The sequence below is a fragment of the Pempheris klunzingeri genome, chromosome 6 (assembly GCF_042242105.1).
Source record: "Pempheris klunzingeri isolate RE-2024b chromosome 6, fPemKlu1.hap1, whole genome shotgun sequence".
Classification (NCBI taxonomy): domain Eukaryota; kingdom Metazoa; phylum Chordata; class Actinopteri; order Acropomatiformes; family Pempheridae; genus Pempheris; species Pempheris klunzingeri.
Genome location: NC_092017.1, coordinates 12,720,200 through 12,744,695, shown reverse-complemented (window position 1 = coordinate 12,744,695; position 24,496 = coordinate 12,720,200). Strand labels below are relative to the sequence as shown.

Below are 24,496 nucleotides of genomic sequence, written 5' to 3'. Positions count from 1 at the left end.
CATTTATAATGTTATTCCTGTTTAGACAAAGCAACGATGTATGTGAAGTAACTGTAAAATAGGACGGATATATGAGGCAGTATTTTCAGTTTGAAGCTGCATCACTTGAACGCCAGCGTTTTTACTTAGAAAGACAACAGTGAGACTTAAAAAAGATTGAGCCACATTGTATGGTGGACATAAGGCTAGTGAAATATCACTATAAACTATATAAGGACCAACCTTGTCTGGACTGAGCTGGAAGTCAGGCTTTAGTAGATACAGGCTCTTATCCACAGTGGCCACACATACACAGGAGCCTTTTTCACCCCGGACCTGCAGGGTAACGGGGTCCCCTGGCATGGTCTCGTTAGTTGACAGAGAAATAGACACCTACAAACCAACAAGCACAATTCAGCAGATGATACCATATAATGAGGATTTCTATGGATCAGCATGCATTTATACAAGTTCTTTAAACAAACATGTTGTGCATTAAACCTCCATCAGTAGTTGGCAGTAGGGATGAAATTAACAATCAAATTACTAAATCTGCTGATCAGATTTTAAATCCACTGTTTAAATATTGAGTCTAAAAACAGTCTAAAAATGCCACTTTCCAGAGCCCAAGGTGACATTTTCACATTGCTTGTTTTGTCTAACTACCACTCCAAAACCCATACAACACAAATTAAATAAATCATCACATTTAATAAAAGCTGGAAGCAATGATTTGCATTTTTTCCTAGATAAATGGCATTACTCAATTATTGAAGTTGTAGTGGATTCATTTACGGTTGATCTACCAATCAATTGACCAAATGTTTCAGCACTAGTTGGCAGTGTTGCCTGATAGTTCTTCAGTAGCAATTTTTGTATCATGTACAGTCCAAGACCATCAGTCCTATAACATTAAATAATAACATGTGGTGAGAAACATAAGGACAGAGTGGAAAACGACATGCTTTGAAAGAAGGAGGGATGGTGAGAGTCGGCCATAAACTTTCACACATCAAAACTATTTTTCAGCAGCGAGCAGTCACAAATTAGCCCCGTTAATCGGTTCCGCTGCCCTCCTTTCACCACTCTGTAACCTGTCATCCTCTCCTGTCACGACCCCACTCATCTGCCTGCGGCCTGCATGGCCTCTGTCTAATCATGCCCTCACAGCCCCCTCCTCCAACACACACACACTCACACACACTCACATAGTGTTGTAATGGCATACCAGGGAGCTGTAAATACTTCAGGGAGTTAACTCCACCTAATGCAGGCAGGAACTGGGGAGCTCTCCCAGGCCAACACAGCTGTTTGTTTACAGACATTACACTGTAGACAGAGCTGGTGCGTGGATTCTTGGACTAAGCTCCAAGATGTATATGTAGACTGTGTCAAGTTCTTATTAATTACATAATAAAACTATTTTTCTAATGAACACTTTATATCCAACACCAGTTTTGGGCAGGGAACTGTGTTAATATGAGGTCATAAAGGTTATTACAGATAAAATGCTTTTCTCTGGATAAAGTTTGTAAAGAGAAGTTTTGTCTCTTCTGTTTTCACTGTGTTGTAGTGAATAAAGCTGATATAAATCATACATCGGTACAAAGCTCTTCTATGTGGCGTAAACCAATGTGCAGCAGAAGGTAAGGAATGTTTCACGATAATGCAAACCTGGTTCTCAAAGTCGGGCTGGATAGGGACCTGCAGACTGTCTGTGACACCTTCGCCGTTCTCCCTCACGTAATAGACCAGCAGACGGCTGAGGGGTGCCATGCTGTGGCTAACTGGGAAACGCAGATATGACACACAGCTGTCCATCTCTGCCTGGGAGGAGGAGCCTGCAACATCGGGCAGGGAGACATCAAAGGGGGTGATACAGTATTCTGATGTTAAGGACATCTGGGATAAAGATGCTAGGACACTGTATCACTCAAAAGAACAGACAGGAAAATCGCCTCTGTGATGTTCTAATAAAGTGTTGGCCTGCCTACTGCTACTAGGATGAAACTACAAAAAAAATATTTTAATTTCCACCACATGGCGCTAAAAAAAAACATATCAGGCTTCCGAAAAGAACTGAAGAATAAGTTTTTCAAGGGTTTTCTATACATTTTTAATATATTAAAATCCAGGGGATAAAAACACACTTACCAGTGGCAGAAGGAGGCAGCTGGGTGGTGTGAATGTTCTTATCAAAGGTCACCGTTGCCCTTTTTCCTCTGTGTGAAGCCGTCAGGTTGGCTGGCTGTTCTCCTGATAGGATGATGTTCCCTCTAGATGTCACCTCGTAGTGTAACGTGAAGTTACAGGGACAGGTGGATTTAAGAGCAACTTCTGCTTCTTGGCCGACCTACGCACATGGAAAGATGCAAATACGGTGAGATTTTCATGTTACTGGTGATACTACAGCATACTGATGTATTAGTTATGTAAAAAAATATCCAAAACACAGAACCCAATGCAACAACAGTGATGCTGAACATAAACTGTCCACATTCAAATGATTTAGCCTGCGAATGTAGACAGAAAAGTACGCCGCACTTACCTTGAGTGGGGCACTGGGGCTCTGAATCTGGATGTGACACCTGCTGGGAGAGTACCAGCTACTGATAGACAGGTAGCTGGGCAGGTACTGGTCTCCTACTGTCTTGCCATCAATGGATGTTACCTTGGTCTATGGCATACAAAACAAAAAATGTTCTAAGTTTTCAAAAGATTTGCTTAAAATTACCTCCTCATTTGATCCTGTTTATATCACCTAAGACTAGAAACTGCTCCTACTACAGCCACTGACCTCGAGCCAGACATACTGGGCAGCAGTGGGGATGGAGGGGATCTCAAAGGTGGCCTGGCCGTCCTTGGAGATCAATTCGCTGGTGTAGACATTGTCTTTAGGGGTCAGCTCTGCCTTGACACGGACCCTCACCCCGTCAGCTGGGCTCCCATCAGGGTAGGTCACCTCAATCTACAGGAAGAGGGTTAACACAGAGCAGGTGGGAAAATACAAAAAGCAGACAGCAGGCTAAATATCAACCAATAACAGCCTCATTAATCCATGGCTATATGTAGTATGTGCATAGTCGTGTATAGTTGTGTGACAACGATACCAAAAGCTGAATTTTGCTATCTCACCTTCCCTTTGTAAGGCAGACCAGGCTTGAACTGTTTGCGTGTGTCCTTGGAGTACTTAATGTCGATGAGCTGTTTATGGACGGGTGTTGAATCGTCAAATGTGGTTTGCCTGCTTCCATCTATGCTGGTCACCGACGCCCAAATGCTCACAGTTCCCCTGAAGTGATCAGCTACGTCCAAGGGCATCATGTCCTTGACACACAGGCTGAAGTTTGCAGAGCCTTTGATCTGAGAACAGCAGAGGAGTGATGTGGTATTGTGAATGTGTAGAGAGTAATTCTAGTGTTCGGATGACTAACAATAATAATTATGAACAATGGATGATAATGATAGGATTTTTGAGTGTAACAATTCAGACACATTCAACACAATCAACAACCATATTTTCAATACCAGGCTCGAATTTACTTATAAACTCATAAACAGTATCAGGATATCTGTTGACCAGGGAATAAATAAGCTGACCTCCATGGTTTTAATCACAGGATGGCCCATCTCATGGCGGTAGTAGCCCACTCCATTCACTGTCATATTCACTGTCAGCTTCCCTGTCACTGGTTTCCCAAAGGTATACCTGTACAACATTGACATGTCAGACCTCTACATCTACAAGGCAGCCAAGGTCAGTGAATCAAGACGCAATGAAAAATGAATATTTTGTGAAATTAATATAAAAACTACAGGTGGCTCAATTTGATAGACGGTGCTCTGTTCTACACTGAATTTTAAATGACCTACCTGGCCCTGACAGCAGCTTGCTGGCATGAGTTCAGATCACGAATGTAGTGTGGCGGATCAATCACCAACTCAAACTTGGGCATCACTGCGAGGGATGTGACAGAATATTACTTCAGTTACATTTTCTACTTCAGGGTGTATTTTTTGTTATATCATGTCTTGTGCTCCTTATCAGTGGCTTCCTATACATAGGTGATACAGTAATGTTATTCTCTAACTTCTCTCATTCCAGTCTTGTGTTATAGAAATTGAGCTTTTAAAGCTTTTAAAGACATTAAAATAAAAATGGAATATCAACACATCATTACTAGAAATAAAAACACAAGAAAGAACTGTGGGGAAATTATAAGAGCCTAAAAATGTAAAAAAAAACCAACTACTCTTTATAAGAAATGCTAATAACTGTTGTGCAGGTCCTCACCATATTTTTGTACTTCAAATGACTTGTTATAGGTGTGGCCCTGCACCTCCACAAAGATAAACCACTCTCCAAACACGGGCTGGTCGGACAGAGGGAAACTCATGTTCACAACCCCTATGGGACAGAGAAATCTAGTCAACACCTTAATTAACCATATACGTTGAGTGTAGTGCAGCACTGAATGTCCATTTAAATAGTATGAATAGTGAATTAAATTAAAATCACAATACAGGCCCAAAACGGTAGGCACGCTATCACTTCAGCAAGAATGATACGTAGAGAAACGCTGCAGTGAAATTTAAATCTACGGACAAATACATTGCAGATGTAGCTCACCGCAGCAGATAGATTTTAGACCTTTCCACTGGACCATCCTGGATCCTCTGGGATCCTAGAAGTTCAGAAACAAGCGTTAAGATTATGCATTTCACATTAAACTGTGTATACTGTAATCGCTGAGTCTAGCAGTCTTTGAACTGAACTTGACTCAGAGACCTGGTTCCTGTCTCAAGTAGTAGTAAGAGAGTAGTCAACCAAACACTGATGCTTGTGGCTAGCTGTTATGGCTAGCCTATTTACCCTACAACCATCTCAATATCTGAGAAGAGAAGAGAAGAGAAGAAGTGATTCCTTTCATGTTGTTTATCCAAAGAGCACCCTGTTATCTAGGTGAGCTTCTCTGACTTCTGCTCTGTAATCTCCGACCAGGCTGGGAACTAAAATTGCCACTGTCCCCTGGGTGGTCCCGGCAGCCTCCACTTACCAAGACATACGCCTCAATCTGCATAAAAATTGACAAAAAAAAAAAGAAAAAAAGAAAGACAAGCACAAGACAGTATGAATTAGATACAACTATAAAGCAGAGAGAGAGGATCGTATGCCTCTCCCCAACACTTCTCCCCCCTCATTCCTCATCCAACAATCATCCATCTGTGAAAGTGAGTATCGCCCTTTACCAGCAGCGGACCTTTATAGCTGCAAACATCAATAAACCGTCTGTCTGCACAGTTGCACAGTATATTTGGAGCCATTGCTGACATTCCAAGAGAAATGACTCTAGCTTGGCTCCTGTAAATAGGTAACTGTACATTTCTCTGCACTCACGACAGACTAGGTTTCTCCTCCTAATTCCAGCAATTAGAGATGGAAAAGTTTGTCCTAAATATTACGTTGTTCTTTTGCCTAAGTGATATTGAAAAAGGGTGACTGTATCTATTGAATAATGTAAACAGATGTAAAGAAAATTATTCATTTCCATCTTGTTTGTTTGTCATGAGTGGTGTGTAATGTTTGCAGTGTCTCTGGATACATGTGTACACATGGGGTGCAACTTTATTGGCCTTAATGTGACGTAGCTGATGAAGTACCTTGTCATTTACTGGCCTCAGGTCAGGGGTGACTGTGTAGACATTGATGAGCACTAAAAGCACAAAAAGAAATAGACTATTACAAAAAAATACAGCATGTTAACATGAAAACCTTCAGGCATATGAACATTATCTAGAATCAATGACTGTCTGGTCCATCAGAGACCAAATTCAGAAAGCTTGTTGCCAGGCAGAGTTGATTAAATTGACTGTCTGAATTAATTTGACATACTAAAATGCTACATCCCAATTGGCAAACACCATGATAGCAGGATCAGGATCACATAACCACAGCACTTATTTCTATGCTTGTTCTTCGGTTTAAAAACTGGCATCAACATCACAGCATCTTTTTGGCTGATTTTCATTGACAAAGTTTGATTCTATGATAAAAACCCCTAAAATGAGCCTCAGTTCTCTGCATTTCTGTGCAGTGATTAACTGATTAACTACCAGGTGCACTATGAGGGAACCTTTATGTTTGGGTTTGTAGACGGGCTTGTCGGTCTGGATGAAGACAGCTGTGCCCTTGCTCTCCACTGTGACGGTGGTGTAGTTGTGGAAGATGTAGCCTCCCTCTGTGAGATGACGGTTCCCCCACACCTTCAGATGGGCCTGGCCTCTTAGCCCAGAGGGAACCTGGTGCCACACACACACACACACACACACACATATATACACACATGAACACACACTCAGAGGATCAGGGCTGGATTTACCAAAAGCAAATCAGGTCATTGGGGGAAGGATTGAAATGTTTACTCTAGGCTACTGTACACAATTGGTAATCATTCGCATTGATTCAATATTTTTTATTCATGTCTGTGGAACAAAAGCTACAGCAAAAGATCTACATTTAAACACCAGAGGAAGATGGCAAGCTATAACACAACACACTACACATGACTGTATTTCACGAGAATGAGGGTGGAGGTTACAGGGAGGGGATAGCAAGCAGGGGGGAGAGAGAGAGAGAGAGAGAGAGAGACAGAGGGGAAGAATCGAGTTGTGTATACTAGATTGATCTAGTCCAGCCTTCGGGGGCGGCGGACCATACATGCACGTCAACAGCTGTTGCATATTATATTGAGGCTGTTACCTTATTCCCAATGAATAAGCAGAGACAGATGTTGCATTACAAATAATGTTAGTGTTGATTTGCATGTTGCCTGAGGAATGTGCACACAACGGACAAGGGGCTCTCACTACTGTGCAGCTGTCAGCGCTAAACAGCGCCATGCATTTTAAACATCTCTGGAAAGCAGCATGCACAGACTGTAGGACACTGCTGAGGGAACAAATGCAGACTAAGTCGAAGACACAGTTTAGACTCACCTTTAGTTTGACGGTGCCTTTGTCTAAAACAGAGACAATGAGATCATTTAATGGAATAATCTTTACAGCATTTTCATCTACTTATGTCAGTTCTATACATTTATACGTCAGTTCTCAGAAATCTGTACGAACATCTGTAGAAAACTACTAATATCCAGTAGCTACTAGAGTTTGCCTGGAGGTGTTCACCCTGGGTTAGCAGGAAATCCAGCTGCAGTCTGTCTCTATGCCACTCTGAGGTGGAGCTAGCACCATCTATTAATGGGGCTGTCAAACAAATCACACACTGTATACACTAAGTGGCTGGTGGGATGGGCTGAACTGATGCCTCCAATCAAAGATAACGTCTATGAAAAGCATAGCTGGTCAGGAGCACACGGCGAGGGCAGAGGTCAGTCAGGCCCTCGTTGTGTGTGTTCTCCAATCTACATTTGCCAGCGTGCCTGCCTGCGTGATCTCAACATCCTCTGAATAAATCACACAAAAGGGGGCGTCTCATAGCTCAACTTGTTAGTGCAAGTTTTCTTCCCAAAATTGATGCCTTGTGCCAGTGTAACCTTAGCTTTTAGTGTGTGTTCTCACCGAGCACTGAGCCGTGGCTGTGGGCAACCGTCTGCCCCTTCACCGACAGCTGCACCTGGACGCGAGTTTCTGCTTTTGCATTGAAGATGGTTACGCTCACGCTCTCCTCCACGCCTGCTCGAAACACCGAGGGCGCAGCGACCAGATAACCCCTGAGAGCAGAGGCCGGAGAGCAAGGTGGAGAGAGGGGAGATGGATAAAGACACAGGGGAGGGGAAGAGTGCACAGAGGAGGGTAAAAAGTAGAAGTGGCAAAGCAGAGGGAGAGGTGGTGGCAGATAAAGTAGAGGTCAGAGAACAAAGAGGCATGAGGAGGACACAGGTAAATAGATGCTGCACATGAAATAATATGAAGCGCATCAGTGCTCGACTTTCAGGTGCGTCCCGGCACCGATACCACCTTCCAGTCCTGATTTGAAGTGAATGTGGCAATGGTGTTGTTTCGCATGAAGCCATCCAGGTGAACTAAACTTAAAGTCACATTTCTCTATCAGCGTTTCTCACTGACCATGTGCACGCATGCACATCCACATGCACGCATATACACAACAAAACACACATACAAACAGGGACATTCCACATGGATTTGTGCAGCGAGATCAGGTTTAATTGCAATGGTTACCAGGGACACGGTACCTGTTGGCCAGCGGGCTTTCTGCTCTAGTGTTCTCTTTGGGTGGTCTGGCACCTCTGACAGGACCTTGGCGTCTGTTTTGAAAAATAACGACTGAGATTCCACACAGTCACTCTGACATTTAATTGAGGGAAGGAGCCTGTCACTGAGGTCGCAGAGCAAAGGTCATTCTTTGATGCTTATCAACAGTCTGGGAAAAGAAGCCCAATTTAAGTTTTATTTGGATGAAAGAATATGCCATCTGGCGCTGAGGGGCTATATCTCTCAGGTAGCAAAGATAGAATAATAGGTGCTCTTGTTAGCGGGGTCCTGAATAACTACATCTGTAGACTGCGGTCTGTCAGGGGTCATGTTAGGGGTGTGCGGAGCACTTAATAAAAGTGTCCACCAGATGATGTGTCTGACTATATTATTCGTCAACATGTGTGGATTTAAGAAAGGCAGACCCAGTCCCAAATTAATTACCACACTCACATGTGGAGACTATGTACCCTAAATATCGGCTGGTTTGTTTCAGTCCTGATGCAGTCATTCCAACTCTAATTTTTAAAGGCAAATAAGCCTTCTCACCCCCTGAAAACCTAACTGAAGATCACACAAATTAGGAGTGAGCAAAGCCTTGAGCACAAACCCAATTGCATGCCTGAGAGACGGATCAGGTGGTTGGCATTACAGCACTACAGCATTACAGCCGGAGGCAACTGCAGTTCCTGAGAGAGAAAGTCATGAGAAAATCCCCTGGAAAATAAGGCTTCGGGAGAAGGAAGATAATACGAGGAAATTGACTCTGTGCGTTTGATCTACAGTGAGTTTAACCAGCTCTTGGATGAGCCTGGATCAGGTGGTGGAGACCACGCTTATTTCAGTCACATGGCTCGATGTACTCAAGTTCTCATTGTTTTTGCCCAACTTTTGTCCTCAGGATTTGTGCTCTCTTTTGTAGGTGAAATCTTTTGCTCTTTTTAGTTCAGTCACATGCTTTTATGTTCTTAGCCTTTTCTTGCTTTTTGCCCAAATTTCACCCTCAACTGAGCTGTTTAACACTTGACAAAGACTTAAGCTCTTTTATGAATCAAGCCTGCATTTGCCAGTAGCTCAGTCACTTTTGTTAATTCGCCACTGAGAGCTGCACTCAATCCCTCCTGCCTGGACAACATGGAAGTATTGTTTACAACTCTTTAAAATTAACACAACTCTCAAGGTCAGGATTAAGCCCCCGAGCAGCTGACAGCAGCCTGACTGATGGCATCAAAGAGCCAAAAGTCAATTTTACCTCTTACGCCTGTGGGCCTGGAGGGATCCCTCAAATGAAGTAGAAACCCATGAAAGTATGTAGAATATCGATCATTATCTTAATTGGCATGGAGACACCTGCCTAAAAGCTGCATATAATCCAGCTCATTGCCTATCAGAAATAAAAATGATGCCTCTCAATATAAGACTTTGTGTAACTTCTCACAGGTCTGATTACACAGCAGTGAATGAAAAACTCATTTAAAAAAAAAACATGAATGACAAGGTGTGGTGATAGCACAATGTCCATTAAATGTAATGAAATCCTCACATGTCCACAAACAATAGCCTATGTAATATTGTTCAGATGTGGACATGTTATGCAGCAAACGTTACAAATTAATGATCAAGATGCTTGCTGCACATTTTCGAATTAAAAGGCTAAAGCTGCTATAACCAGAGGTCACATGAATTGAATAATCACTGCCTTTTATCATCTTATCTGAAACTTCATGGCTGGATTTGTTGCTGTGTATGTTACAGTTCCCGATCGAGAGCATCGGGAAAGGCTTGTAGTGAGTTTAAAGCGCTGCACTACTCCTCAAAGACAACACATGCAACATAGGCTACTTACTGTCTGTCCTGTGCACAAGCTCTGCTCACGTTGCACATGAACAAAGTCCATGAAAGACTCAAAGCTGTCAGAGACAACCGCAACATTTTGGCCTCAGTAGCCGAGATAGTGCTGGATATCGGCTCTCCCCCTCTGGAGGAGGTTGGATCTTCCAACTCTGATGAAAAGTTAAATGAAATCTGAACAGTCTGTGTCTCCAGCCCTCTCAGTTTATCTATCCATTGAGCTTGGTTGGCGTGGTAGGTGTGCAGAGCTTCGTCCGGAACCAAAGATCAACTTTTTGAAATCATCCCACTTCGCCAAATCCAGTTCCAAGCAAATCGTGGGTTTTTTTTTTTTTTTTTCCTTTTAGAGCCCAGAGTACACGGACAGTCCTCTCCCATGTGCCTTCACCCGCCCCGGTTCCGTTCTCTCATATTTCAGCATTACAAATTGTAAGCGTCCTCCCACTTCAGCCCGCAGAAATGTCACTGTAAAGAAATGTTTGACATGTAAAAATCCGTGCAACTCTTTGCTTCCCCGATTGTTCCTGGTGATCTCTTTCAAGTCGGTGGATCTTCCGCTCCTACAGCAGCGAGTCAGGAGACGATCGGCGTCAGGCTGCGCTTCATTCACTTCAACACCTCCTCTCACTCCTGGGCTGCAGGAGCATGACTAACCCCAGTGTGAGGGAGCCTGCACTTCAGACCACCACTACTTACCTGCACTTTTCACGTCCTTTTGTTCGAGCTGACATCTCAAAAGATCTTCCAGCTACTTTTGAGTTGTTTTTTCTGATGGGAAAACATCCTAAAACTAGGAGCTGGAAGACACAGTTTAAAAAACACAATATAAACACTTGAAGCAGGATTATCTACAATTAGTCATTTATTTTTGTACTTGCTGGAGTGCGCTGATGCCCTCTGCAGATATCTGCTGCCCCCAAGTGGCAACTGAGCTTAGATGCAGTCCAGTCTCTTCAAATGAAGAACTAAGGCAGTTCTCTTTTAGGTAACACAGTTTATTGAAATGTTTCTGAGGTACTGCAATGGTAAAAGTAAATGAGCGCTGTTGCACAACAGAGTTCCAGCAGGTTGTCTAAAATAATTCACAAAAACAGGATATGGCAGAAAAAGTAACATCATAACAGTGTCAATATAAACAGTAATAAGCAATGATATAAAAATAATTCACATCTTAGAGTAAATTCAGGCACCAAATGTTTAAAGAGGATGAAAAAACACACCCAGAGTTCAGCATGTAGAGCATGGCTGACCTTTAGCCCAACACTGACCCGTGTATAATGTAAAGTATTTCATTGGTAAAACATACTGGCGTTGAGCTTCCGAAAAGGAAGCCCCAAGGCTCAAATTCAGTATCAGGATAACAAGAGTTGAAAGATGAAACTACTGGACAATGAAATAGCTGCACTGCTGAAGACTTTAAATCCCTGTGGAGGGACAGACAGACAATTTCCAGATGAATACCAATAAAGCATCACATTATTTGAATTGTCGATGTAATCCTTTTGTCTCAAGCACAACCGTGAATGATGTTCCCAACAGTGAGGTCTCTCTGTTTCTCAGACACTATGTTGTGGAACAGTTTGCAGTGCAATTTCCCTTGTTCAGGTTCTCTGAAAGCAGCCTTGGAGAAAATCACTTGGCTGTCCTGGTTAACCTCCACTCCATATGCCTGACAGAGTTGGGCTGCGAGTGACGTGTCTAAGGACAAGAGCTGAGCCAGTCTGTCGAGAGAAAAGCGACAGTTGCGGCTGCTGTAACCGTGGCTGTATATTAGCAGCAGATCTCTACGACATGCCACCAGGTGACGGTGCAGAGCGCAGCTCTGTAGGAAGTTCAACCTCTTCGCCAATCGGAGCAAACGTACAGGGTTTCGCTCCAGAAAAGCTCGGTTGATGGAAAGAGCGAGTGTGATGGCAGGAGAGCTGCGGAGCCGCTCAGGGAGCTCCATGATGTGCTGTGTGGTGTGAGCCGATCCTGAGGGGGACGAGGAAAAAGAAAGTAAGAGAGCATGAAGGTCTGATCCTAATTATGTTGCAAGAACACATTTCAGGTGACAGATGTTTAAAATAGAGAGTTTTTGATCTGCTGAGAGCAGAAGAGGCTACAGGTAAGATTCAGACTCTAGTGCACCTTCCTCTGAGTGTGATGTTATCTCTTGTTTCTGTGTGATCTCTACATCAGATCTCTACATCAATAGCCTGCTTATGTGACACTGAAGTATTACACTTTTCATATAAATATTATGTCTAGTCATGCAAAAAATGTGTCCGGTGTTAAACTATTAAACATGGGAACCAACCCAATTTAAAGAGCAGACCAAGGGTCTGGAACTCTTCCTGGTTGGGATGCGGTCCTGTTTCAGTTGCATAGCAGTCCAATAGCCAGCTCAGATTCTCCTGCAGGTGTGTGTCGTTGATGCGTGGGTCGTAGAGCCGCAGGGGCTCACCACACAGCTGGTAGGAGGCATAGATGAGGAACCGCACTGTCCGCTCTAAAATGGAGACACAGTTCAGTCCAGACACCCTCTGGATGATCATGTCCTGCTTCACAGCACGCAGCCGATCAAAGACATAGCCGTACACCTGGAAGACAAGTTTCATTTTAATAAAACAGTACATGCTGTGAAGAGCTGTATTTATCTCTAACTTCTATATTAAGTCTTCTGTAACTGAAATAGCTGTTACAGCGTCTTTGTTCTTGGACACACGTGTTCGTACATGAAGCTGTTCCAGCGAACTGTCGCTGTGTTACAGTGAAATAAAACGTAACTGATGATTTAACTGTGATTAAGTATGCAGATATTGCCAAAAGGTTCAACTGTCAGTAAACAGTTCCCTTACTATAGGAGTTACAGTAATACAGAGATGTGTAAATACTACTAGCCTCAGTCCAAGGATGCAGATGAGGGGAGGCAGCGATGTCATCAATAAGGTAACACACAGTTTTCAGCAACACAGCGGGTGGACGGAGGTCTGTGGGGTTCGTTGAGTCTTTCCCAGCTGCTGGTCTGGAGTACTCTTTAACAGCACGCAAGGGGTCTCCCCTGGGTCGGCGATCTCTCTCTGTGCCTGCTAGCATCTCAAAACGGTGAAGGCGGTTCTGCGACTCTCGGTCCCTCAGTTCATGAGCAGGGCACATGGTCTGGCAGGTCCCCCTGGGCACAGTTTCTTCCACCTGATGCGCACGTCTCTCATCCTCCTCCACCTCCCTCGCCTGAGCTTTGCCTTGGCCTCGCCACTGCTCTTCATCCCGCCGTTTCCATCCTCTTCCTGCTGGTGCATCCCTCCACTGAGAGTGAGAGCTGCTTGAGGGGAAACACGTTGGTTAGTGGTTAGTGTAGTCCGGTAAGAATCGCATATAATAAGCATACGCAATAACTGCTTCGTCTTCTTCTTGCGTGGCCCTCATCAGCACTTGACAACCTGTGCCCTCTGACACAACAGATCTGATATACTGTGCTCTGACTGGGTGTGGTTACTCTTACTGTTGAGTTACATTTCCTTGTGTAACTCTTACAGAGTGCAGTTTGCTGACTTTTTCTTAGTCTTATTCTTTTAGCATTTTGTGTTTTATAGATAGACACACAAAGATATGATGTTACTTTCAAATTGAACATGTGCATGTACCTCCAAGTTTCCTATCAAAGGTCCCATATTATGCTCTTTCTTGAGTTCATACTTGTATTTGGAGATCCTGCTAGAATAGGCTTACATGGTTTGATGTTAAAACAAACATTTTTTGTAAAACCAGACGTGCCTGCTGCAGCGGTTCTCAGCCTCTTGCTGTTTAAGAAGAACAGAACAATCTGTGAGCTTTGCTTTTGCCTTCAACATCTTTGTGCTGCTGGGAGCTGGTGTTGGTGAGGAAATACAATGGCGGACAGCATGGAGGTTTTCAGTGAGAGGGGGACAGTCGGCCTGCTGAGGAGCTGCAGGAGGTCACATGTTCAGATTTTGCTCCTCTTATGATGTCATAAGGGGAGCAAAATCTGAACGTGTGTTTTCACCCACATTTATTGAAAAATGGAGCAAAACTAGACACAAATAAAGAGGACAGTTTTTTCTCATAGCTTGTCAGTGGTCAGGCACACAGGCAACACATCTTCATGTTGAAAAGACATTAAGTGCATTTGCATAATATGGGACAGTTAATCTTTGAGTTAAGTGCAGATGTAACTTGGTTCATCCAAACTTAACGTTAAGTTAATTATGTTCCTTTGATAAACGTGAATATGAAAGAAAGGCTTTAATCGTCGCTGCTATGCTAGCTATATTGTAGATTTTAGTTTTTATTCGCTGTATTTCCTAATTTCCTGCTGTAAGTAGCTACGAGTTGTGTTGACTGTAACACTGAGCACCAGGCTAATGTCTACCGTCCTTAGCTAGCTAACATTAGCCACCAACAGCAGATAACGGCCAAATGGCGTTTCCACTATAGTACAACATGTAAGTTACATGAAGCAGACAGTCAGTAAACAATAAAACACCTGGCATTTCTAACAAACTATTTCGTATGTTTGAAATAACACCCACGAACTCACATGCGACGAGCCGCTCTCCTGCGGTTCATTGAAGCTTCAGAACCACCGACCGTCACTTCGCATCATCAGCCAATAGAAACGCGCCAGTGATGTTTTGAAGTGACGTCACATCCGGAAGTGGGCACGACGGCATAAGACATTTATATTGTACCTGTGCTGTGCATCTATGATGGTTTATACTGTTCACATTTGAATGATCCCCATCTCCATTTTCCAAGCATGTGTAAAACTAGCCTCAGTTTGTGCCGCTTAAGTTAGATTCAATTCTAAGACAGAATGGGTACAACCAGAGAGAGAAGGAAATATTCATAAAACATAACACTGCTTCTGAATCAGATCATTTAATTCATTTATAATCTTTTTTTCTGTTAATGTGCATTTAAACAGGCCCATGCCTTCTAACCATTCAACCAGCTCTGCTTATATGTTTACAGAAGCAAGACTCCATTCAGATTTAGATATTTTTTACAGCTGTTCTCAACATAAAAATAGAATATCTGATTCTTGCATATTATTGCTTCTCATTGAAATGCCCACCATGACATTTTCTATTTTTTTTGTTGTATTTATTACCAATGTTACATCTATAAAAAAAGAGTTATCAGTCATTATTCAACATTTACAATGTCTCATAATACAGCTGCAAAGAAATCAGACAGTAGTATACATAAAAACACACAAATGGCACAAATGTATCCAAACTGGGGGAAGTTGGGGGTGGAGGGGTATCCAAAGTGCATGTACTGTGTATCTCATGCTGTGTGGTGTCCTTCACTGTTTGGGGCAGAAGAGCTCGTGGGCTCTTGTAGTGCCAAGCTGTTCTTCCTCTGTGGCCTGCTGGACATGGATCGTATGGCAGCAGACCAATGACGACAGCTCCAGCAGCTCTGAAAATGCACTAAAAATAGAAAATGTAAAACACCAATATTTAAAACAAATGAAACCTGGTCAAAGTCAGGATGCTTTTTAGGTGCTACTAAATGCTTGCCACAGTTAAATTCTGCAAAAATAACTTATTTCACTCATATAAATACAACATAATTATTCCCAAAGAAGACTTTGTCGTCAACAGTCATAACAAAGCAGGTGTATCGTACAGTGAAATCCTCTGGGAAGAAACAAAAGATAAAGAAGTCAAAAAGCTGAAACATAGCAGATCTATTCCCCAAATTCCCAAAAGACAAGTTCTATATACATGTGCCTACCCTGATAGCTGCTGACTGATGTCCTTTGATGTCATTTTCATGTTCCTCAGGCAGTCTAGAGAAGTGCTGTTGTCTTTGTGATCTCCCTCTGTGCACTCCACAAGCAACTTCTCACTCTCCTTCAGGCAGGCCTCGGCCTTATCTAAAAGGGTTAGGCACAGGACGGGTGGATATTTTTATCATAACAGTTCAGGAAATACATATGTTACATAAAGTTACTAAAAGAAATTGGTTTAATGGTTCAATCCGCTTGTGTAACAAAAACCATCAAAAAAAAAAAGCATGTTGTTTAAAATTAGGTTTCTTTAGCAAACACCCTGAAAACCAACTTCTTACTGTTACTGATAAGTCTCTACAGCACACCAGTACCTGTCAAAAAGTCAAAATAATGCTGGTTGTTTTACATTACAGACCCATGTATTTGTTTTGCCTGTGTTCCTCTCACCAGTTTGAAGCAGAGACAGGTTGATTCCAGCTGATTTCCATGCACCAATTGTGTTTTTGAGTGATGTTACAATGGTTTTTGTGTAATTTTAACTTTTTATACAACTTTTAAACATAGTGACAACAACCTAGAAATTCCCGTCTGTCCCCCTCGATGTAGAAATTCTTGACAGGCAGCTCATGTCGGGTGGTGTCAACAGCTACGGCCAAAGTCTTGTAATCCTTTGTGAATTGCTTGGCAGCTTCTGCCACTGGAGTCAGTGCACCAATCTGATGGAAATGATAATAGCAGAATGAGAATCGTGTACTCATGCCATCTTACACACAAACACTGCCGTTTTGACTGGACCATATTCTCAGTCAGCACAGATGTGACCAAACAAGCCTCCGTGGAGTACGAGTATGCAAAAGTAGCAAAGCATGTCCAGCAATAAATGTCTCGGTTTTTGTGTCATGATATTTTGTTATATGGATAGACATTTTAAATACACATTACATAAGAAACATTGGGTTTCTGGCAATAAAATTCCTGTCATTCCTGACATTTACATAATGACATTATAATTGTGAGGAACGACAAGTTCCTCTTTCATGTAGCTGTTTCAACATGCAATAACAATTTTTAAAACAGGCCACATATTAAAGAAACAGTGGTGGTTTCCTGACCTGCAAATCCAGCAGCTCATTCACTCGCCTTTCCCTCTCCATGAGGAGGTATTGGCGCTTCTTCTCCTGGACTTCGACACGCAGCGCCTCCTCTTCCTCCATCTCCTGCAGGATCCTTGCCTCTGCGTCAGCCTTAAGCTTTGCAGTGTTGCTCTCCATCTATGGTCAAATATGAAAGTGACACAGCCAGATCATTCACAACTTAAGACTTTGACAAGAGTTACTGTTTACTACCCACAGAGCACACTGGACACGGCACTAAGAACTACTGAGATGACGACTTACAGGGCGTTAGATACACTGAAAGTCTGACTCACCTTAGCTGTGAGGTAGGCCAGCAGCAGTGTCTGCATCTCAATGATCCTCTTCTCATTTTCTGTATTTCGCTCAGGTTCCACTGCATTTTCAATCACTGTTTTCTCTTACAGAGACAGAAACAAAAAACTGTTAAAGGACTCTCCCATTTGTAAATACCTTCCAGCATTTAAGGGGTTTAAAATCAGTTTACCTTTAATGACTGAAATGTCAAAATCTGGTCGAAAACAGTGTCCATCTGAGAAAGTGGACTGCAGAATACTTTTCCCGAGCAGTGAAGGCTCGTTTCCACGTGACATCATTGCTGCGAGGAAGATAACGTGGAAATAAGCAAAAGTTATTCATAACTCTCATTTAGACAAAGTAACAGACTCAATCAAAACTCAGGGTAAATCAATTATTGAAACATCTTTGCAGTGGGTTTCACCGGAAGATATTAACAACTGACTCAACTAGAATAGTAAACAACCCAAGTATTGACAACATACTGTAACCTTTACACCTAAAAATAAAGATCCTCTTTAAAGCAGTTAAAATATTTGGGCGTTAACATAATTGCTGCAAGGGTAAACTGCAATTACCATACTCATTTGATTTAAATTCTAATAATGAAAATGAGAAATGTTTTCATTGATCATCAACTAAGTGCTTACATGTTGCTAGAGCCTGTGGGGCCACTGAGCGTCTTGGTGGAGTGCCCACCTTTGGTTTGACCCCACCGGGTTTAGGGGAGGAGGGCCTCGGTGGTACAGCAACAGACTCATTGGTCAGTGAGTTACTCTGTTAATGATTACAGGGGTGCAATGAGATGCAAATGTGGGACATCAAAAGTGGGACAAGAACATTAAGAAATTAAGCACCCGAACTGCATAGACACAAGAGCAGCAGAAGAAATAAAACAATAATTCAGCATATGTATAGGTAAAATAACTATACAAGTAACAATACCTAATGTAGTTGGAGTAGAAAGAGTGAAGCACATTACATGAAAACAGAAAATAGTATTACCTTTGAAAGAGGTGCCTTCTCAGCAGACTGCATATATCGAGACTTGACGATGGTCCCACTTGCTAAAGATTGATGTTAATATATTAACAAAAAAAAAAGAAAGAAAGAAACTGATTAAGCTTATATAACCCTTATTCAACATATCTGCACGTCATATTGGCTTCAAATTTCCCTTTAAAAGTAAAAATAGCTTTGTTTAAAAGTTCCAACATGGTGCAAAAGAAAAAACAGTCAAGGAAGTCACATTTGCATCAACTGGTGCGATATTAAATTTTTCTAAACTTCGAGGGTGATGAAGTGCAATGCTGAAATATCAGTTTAGGAACATATCGAGTACATGGTTTCTATGTACACTTTAATGCTTTTCTGCTGTGACAACTTCTAACCAACTGAATGTTATACACACGAAACAAAAAGGCTTATAAAAAGCACTAAAAGTGGTTCTCGGCTCATAATCATAGTGGAACCACTTTGGTGCTATACAGTACATTTGTCAAATGACAACCTTTCACCAGTTAAACTAAACTAAAAAAAACTAAGCTGAAGAACCAGTGCAGAGCCTTGAAAGAGCCTTACAGGGGCTTAACAGGTTCTTGTGCAGTACTGGTGCTATAAAGCACCTGAACCACCCCAAAGTGTGTAATCAACACAATTCAAGCTCACTCAAAATATGTAACCTAAGCTAAGCTGTTGTAGCAAATACCAAATGGTAGATAGAACAAATAAGTGGATGCAGAGTCCCACACTTGATCAAACGTTGTGGGACAGGCTCAACTCTTATTCTGGTGGCTCCACAGGGCAGGAGCACCTTGTGGTTTCCATAGAGATGCAGCTAATGTTGGGGTAACCATGGCAACTCCTGTGGCTCAGAGAAGCATTGATGCTAAACTTTGCACTGACAGACCAGTGTTAATGGGTTAACAGTGTTAATGGGTTTGTCTTCTGAGCGTTTGGAAATGTTAGGCTTTCCTCCTGAAGTCGCCCGTACTGTTCAGGGTGGAGAACTCCATCTACTACAGCCTCTGACACAGAGATGGTCCACTGTTCAGAGCTGCTGAGCGGAGCACAGACCCACAGCCTGACCTCTGTCTCATGTGTTAATTTAACTTGTGTTAAAAACACTGTACTTTGGACAAGCACTCTATAAGCAGCATTAATATTTTAACTGTGTGACTGACTGTATCAGTCGGTTAACATCCCTAGTTGGAGACACCACCAGGGTTAGCTGAGGTATCTAATACTAAACCTAACAGCTACGGTCACTATGTCCAGACTTGGGTGTCCAAAGCTTTGTGAACTTACACTTGACACTTTTCTTTCCAGTTCCACTGTTGTTGGCTTTATTAGCAGCAGACCCGCTCTTCGAGCTGAAAACAAACCAAGAAGTAGCTGTCAAATTCAATAATGTAGAAATGGTTTAGAAAAGGTTTTTGATCCAGACAAACAAACAAGCGACAGACGATGCTAAACTAAACTAAGCTAAGCTAAGCTAAGCTAAGCTAAGCTATAGTGTTCATTTAGCTACCGTTAAGTTACTTTGTTACAATTTACAAGTACACAAAGTCGTGATAATGTACTTGCCACTTTTAATCGTGTGTGATCCAGCAGTGTGAAAGTTACGGCTTAATAAAGCTAAACAGTAAGTTAGCATGTTAAGTAAAAGGGCTAAACCTGACGGGTCTTCTTCTACATTAAACTCTCATATTTAAAAAAGCACAAATCTACCACAAAAAAGACACCCACTAAAAGAGAGATAATAATAATAATAATAATAATAATACAAGCATTACCCTTTAGTGTCTGCGGAGGCATTTCTAAAACTACTTGGCGCTATTGTTGTTCTTCTTGACGCCATAATGTTTTGAAGAAAACCGCCTGTTCACCAGTTTTGTAAACCGGCGGAAACAAGGAGTGATACATTAGTTCCGCTCTTCTTCACATTTACACGTTTGTGTTCTGTCTCCATCACGTTATCCATTATTGCTGCCCTGATTTGTTCCAGTTCATGGTGGACCTGGCAGTTCATAATTATGTTGCAACTTGCGTCATTCATAAAAGCAACAGTGATGTTAACATACAGTCCATACTGTTATTCAATCACTCACAGTCTCAAAAAAGAAAACCAAAGTTATTCATATGTATAGACACAGAGGACACTCACAAACTGTGAATGGCACATTACAGCACCCACAGTGATTACCGTTGATGTGGGTTACCGTTCCGATTAAATCTGGAAGTCCTACATTAAAATAATTAGCATATAATAGCTAAACCCAGTGGTATTTATCGCACAGAGTCACCACCTAATTCACTATCACTGGTCTGACATTAGCATGTCTGAATGTGCCGACTTTCAGTTCGTGGAGATGTTTTTATTTGTTGATGCTATCTTCACCATCTAAAGTTATTAGATTTGTTTGAAGTTGTATTTTTCCTTCATTTTACTAATAACCTTTCTGAATTCTATCCATACTTCTATATGATCCCTGTCACGACTTTTATCATATAACAAGCTATAATCTTCATTTTAGAGATTAAGCCTGATGTTGTCTCTTTTGATTAAATTGCAACAGAGAGGGGCTAACTGATTAAAACAGGACTATTGTGTTTTATAGTTTTGTTTTAAGTGTTGTCACGTTGCCGTGTCCAGACTCTGTAGCTGCATCAGTCATAAATATGTTAAAAAATGATACAGCATCTGCTTTGCATTGACATTGAGGATGTCAGAAACTACAGTTGTTCTAGTAACCACTAGATGGGTGTAAGGGTCTGCCTTCACTGCCAGTGTAAACACACGTTTGGTGACAGTCCTTTCAAATTAAATATACTTTGGATGTGTAAAGCCTACGTTAAATATTAGGTCTACCTGTTATGTGTTGACTGGAAATAAAAGCAATATACATTTATATATATATATATATATATATATTGATTATCATTTATTCCCCTCAGTGTCATGGGGTGGGTGGAGCCAGCAATGCACGGTTGTGTAAACTCTGAGCAGAGATGCATTCAAGCAGTGCAGAGCATCCACTTCACCCGAGTTGCATATTTGTGGAATGCATTAACCTGGAGCACTAAGAAGTAACCCACTCAGACACATAGGAGGACACGCAAACATACATCTCTTTTTATTTGCTGCCATAAGTCAGCGGGGGTGTTTGCCACTCATGCACATCTACCTGCAAGTATGCCTCTTCATCATGTGCTGGTATCTGCTCAGCAAGTTCTCTTACCTGTAGCTTATGGGTTTTTGTGTGTGTGCAAAAGTCTTAAAGAACATAATGGGTGCTGATCCCCACCTGTCTGAGCTGGTCTCAGACATCAGGAAGGACAATAGGAGGAGAGCGGGTGTGGGACTTGGTGGTAAACACTGGCCAGGAACTTCTGTCCTAAGTCTTTTCCACACACACGTTGCTGTTGACTTGTAGGCACGCATCTAAAACTTAACAATATATGCAACTCTATGGTGTTTAATATTGACTTTAACACTTGCATTGGGGTTTTTCCTCTATGTAAGATAACAGTATTTCATATTTTTTAGACATAGTACTTGAATTAGATTTTGAAATGTGTATGCTGGATAAAATCCAGGTATTGAAATTAGTTTTATTTTGACCTTTCTATTTTAATGAATTTTCATGATAAAGGTTGAACATTTGGGCTTGGCACTAAAACAAATCTCTCACAAACACATGCCTGTATTTATGTGTGTGTGTGCCAAGCATGTGATGTGTGTGTGTCCTATTTTATCAGACTGTGTAAAGGCCGGGGTCTTATCACTGCTGTCCTCCCTCTCGTGTAATAAAGCCTTGAGGCTGGCTGCTGTGCGTCCACACGCTGGCTGTCCATCTCTCACCACCAAGCAATGCCAGAGCCAATAGCTGCTTTGAGGTGGACAACAAGTGCTGTTGATGACAATGATACAAGCAGTGTGGACCCTTTTGGATTCAATGAGTAAAACTTGTGATTGAATAATATAAATGTTGTATTGGTAAGGTGGTTTCCTGTTACTTTTCTCTGGAGTAAAGGAGGGGATCCAGTTTAAAGCTGAGGAGCCGAAGTGAAAGAATTAGAAGTGCATGTTGAAAGACAGCACCATACGGGCACATGGAGTCGCTGAATGAAAGTCCTTGTCTCGTTTTTGAGCCCACCTCTCCTGCGTTTCTCTCTGCTCCGAAACTCTGACGTCTAATGAAGGATTCGTCTATGTCACTGTGACCTCATTGATACTCTGCCACGCCACTTCAAGACATTTTGGGATGATAAAAATGCAAGATTTTAGTCATGTTTCGAATGAAGTGAAAGTCAGACTGTTGTCAGTTCTCCTAACACATGTATGTACATGTTATTACACACAGACAACCCACCCATACAGCCCACACACTAGCCCTTCGTCCCTTTGCGGTAAGCTGTTACTCATCACTACCCAGTCTGCCAGTCTGGTCCACATAGCCTTCCAGGAATGCCTCGAACACACAGTGCCTCATACAGTAAAGCCAACATGCAGTATTTGCAGCATTGGACATCTGAACTGAATCTGAGTAAAGTCCTTTTACATATGATAATAATGCTTTTGTTGTTGAGCGTGTGTATTACTTTATTTAGCATTTAAGATTTTTTTTTTATTGACCAAAGTTATAATCTACTTTGGTTATCTGACCATGTAATGAATCAGTTATTGATTGGGGTGGGGGGCATATATATATATATATTTTCTGATTAAGGCATTTCATTTCCATCCTAAGACAGAAGGTAGCACCTTTGTCTACCTCAGCTTTCCAGAGAAGATGGGTGTATGACTTCCACTGTTTGCTCTTGTCTTAATAGTCCTAGTTAAAGAATAGGCCTGACCAGTCAGCCAGGGCTCCCAGTACTAAGTAGTTAAGCTTCTCCCTGTTGGCTAGTCATAGTGGTATATTAGGACAGGGTTTAGTTTTTATCTTCACACTACCTGAAACCAGATTACCAGATGGTTATTTTGTCTCTTTAAAGTCCCCAAATCCCAACATTTTGGGTCTGTCATAGTTATGGCAACAGAAGCTTTATATGAACTTACAAATGATTGCTCTCACTTTAATCAACAGTGGAAAATTAGCTGTGTAACTAAGTACCGTTTGGACAGAGCCAGGCTGGCTGCTTCCTCCTACTTCAGTCTAAGCTAACTGTTTCTTTGCTGTAGCCTCATAATTACCTGACAGATGTGAGCTTGGTGTCAATCTTCTCATTTAAAACTCAACAAGAAAGACTCAAAGTGTATTTCCCTAAATGTCCAACTGTTCCTTTAATGGTGTTGCCAGTCATTGTCATTTTGCCGGCCTTTAGTTCAGATGTGACAAATGAGAAGTACGTAAAGGTGGACTAAAGCTGCCATACTCTTTTTCTTCCACAGTAACCTCCAGTTTTGTAATGACGAGCAACATCACCGACTCCATCAGATGACCCGCAGCCTTGTTTTTCACCTCCTAATTGTTTAATTACTGTGCTTATGTTCACAGGATGTGACCTCAGCTTGATGTTCGCTCTTGTGGATGAACCTTGCGCCATCCCCGGCTGCAGTGCTGGAGGCTGGGGGATTTCCTCCAGGTGTCTAGGGGGCACTGAGGTGTTTATTCAGGCAGACATTTTGACACTACATCCTCAATCACACTGTTAGAGGTCAAAGGTTTGTGTTCCACGATAAACGCACAATCACAGGAGAAACTGTATTTAATACACCAAGTGGAGTCAGTTTCTCTATGGAGAGTCTTAAATGTGACAAAGGCAGAAATTGACACTAAAATTAAATATGTGCATAACTTAAGAGAGTATTACAGTATTACAGTGGCTGCAGTAGGTTTAAAATAAGGTTTCTTATTTGTAAAAGACTGTGAGTGTGTACGTGGATGTGTGTGTGTGTGTGTGTGTGTGTGTGTGAGAAAGACAGAGAGAAAGAGCGTGTCTGTCTTTTTGTATCTATGTGTTAAGCATCCATGTGAACTTTTTGCGAATGAGAGCCGAGCACCATACAGCAAGCATGACTGGTTGTGTGTGTGTGTGTGTGTGTGTGTGAGAACCATATGCAGTGCTTTAGCAGGGCAGTGTAGCGTGCAGTGCAGGAGTGAGCAGAGGCGGCCCAGGCCAGCACAGCCCCAGTACCCTGGTAATCCCTACGTTTTCAGGAGCCCTGGCCCGTACTTGATGAGCTTGAGCAAGAAAAAGGTTGCGCTCTCTCGTGTGTTTCTCTCTCCCTCTGTCTCCCTCTCTTTCTCTTTCT

At 42.1% G+C, this 24,496-nt stretch overlaps 3 protein-coding genes across 3 annotated transcripts in view; all 3 read right to left on the bottom strand.

Moving 5' to 3' along the window:
* The window catches only part of cpamd8 (C3 and PZP like alpha-2-macroglobulin domain containing 8), a 46,420-nt gene extending 35,731 nt beyond the window's left edge, over positions 1-10,689 (bottom strand). Inside the window, exons 1-16 of the mRNA XM_070832514.1 lie at positions 10,058-10,689; positions 7,558-7,709; positions 6,976-6,998; positions 6,114-6,279; positions 5,641-5,693; positions 5,037-5,054; positions 4,610-4,664; positions 4,274-4,387; positions 3,853-3,937; positions 3,580-3,688; positions 3,115-3,342; positions 2,777-2,947; positions 2,528-2,656; positions 2,134-2,332; positions 1,654-1,820; positions 223-372 (exon numbers count right to left, since the gene is read on the bottom strand). Coding sequence (XP_070688615.1) covers positions 223-372; positions 1,654-1,820; positions 2,134-2,332; positions 2,528-2,656; positions 2,777-2,947; positions 3,115-3,342; positions 3,580-3,688; positions 3,853-3,937; positions 4,274-4,387; positions 4,610-4,664; positions 5,037-5,054; positions 5,641-5,693; positions 6,114-6,279; positions 6,976-6,998; positions 7,558-7,709; positions 10,058-10,143 — 1,905 coding nt within the window. The 5' untranslated portion in view covers positions 10,144-10,689. The remainder of the gene's footprint in view (positions 1-222; positions 373-1,653; positions 1,821-2,133; positions 2,333-2,527; positions 2,657-2,776; positions 2,948-3,114; positions 3,343-3,579; positions 3,689-3,852; positions 3,938-4,273; positions 4,388-4,609; positions 4,665-5,036; positions 5,055-5,640; positions 5,694-6,113; positions 6,280-6,975; positions 6,999-7,557; positions 7,710-10,057) is intronic.
* Positions 10,690-10,960: 271 nt separating this feature from the next.
* On the bottom strand, positions 10,961-14,642 carry sac3d1 (SAC3 domain containing 1). Its single transcript, XM_070832507.1, has 4 exons — positions 14,603-14,642; positions 12,946-13,363; positions 12,362-12,644; positions 10,961-12,036 (listed from the first exon to the last, which is right to left on the bottom strand). The coding sequence occupies exons 1-4, from the start codon at positions 14,629-14,631 to the stop codon at positions 11,570-11,572; spliced, it is 1,197 nt and encodes a 398-aa protein (XP_070688608.1). The 5' UTR covers positions 14,632-14,642; the 3' UTR covers positions 10,961-11,569.
* A 305-nt stretch (positions 14,643-14,947) lies between these two features.
* On the bottom strand, positions 14,948-20,193 carry haus8 (HAUS augmin like complex subunit 8). Its single transcript, XM_070832649.1, has 10 exons — positions 20,031-20,193; positions 19,543-19,607; positions 18,241-18,302; positions 17,886-18,012; positions 17,426-17,536; positions 17,235-17,338; positions 16,918-17,076; positions 16,380-16,521; positions 15,808-15,949; positions 14,948-15,500 (listed from the first exon to the last, which is right to left on the bottom strand). The coding sequence occupies exons 1-10, from the start codon at positions 20,093-20,095 to the stop codon at positions 15,374-15,376; spliced, it is 1,104 nt and encodes a 367-aa protein (XP_070688750.1). The 5' UTR covers positions 20,096-20,193; the 3' UTR covers positions 14,948-15,373.
* Positions 20,194-24,496: the final 4,303 nt, after the last annotated feature.

What these genes read in the sequence shown, in the direction of transcription:
- sac3d1 (XM_070832507.1), bottom strand. Translation starts at nt 14,631, where the DNA reads ATGAACCGCAGGAGAGCGGCTCGTCGCAT. An exon ending in ATCTGCATCCTTGGACTGAG is followed by an intron (nt 12,645 to 12,945) that starts GCTAGTAGTATT and finishes CTTGTCTTCCAG; the next exon opens with GTGTACGGCTATGTCTTTGA. An exon ending in TGGTCTGCTCTTTAAATTGG is followed by an intron (nt 12,037 to 12,361) that starts GTTGGTTCCCAT and finishes CGTCCCCCTCAG; the next exon opens with GATCGGCTCACACCACACAG.
- haus8 (XM_070832649.1), bottom strand. Translation starts at nt 20,095, where the DNA reads ATGGCGTCAAGAAGAACAACAATAGCGCCAAGTAGTTTTAGAAATGCC. An exon ending in GCCTCCGCAGACACTAAAGG is followed by an intron (nt 19,608 to 20,030) that starts GTAATGCTTGTA and finishes GTTTGTTTTCAG; the next exon opens with CTCGAAGAGCGGGTCTGCTG. An exon ending in AGAAGGCACCTCTTTCAAAG is followed by an intron (nt 18,013 to 18,240) that starts GTAATACTATTT and finishes AATCATTAACAG; the next exon opens with AGTAACTCACTGACCAATGA.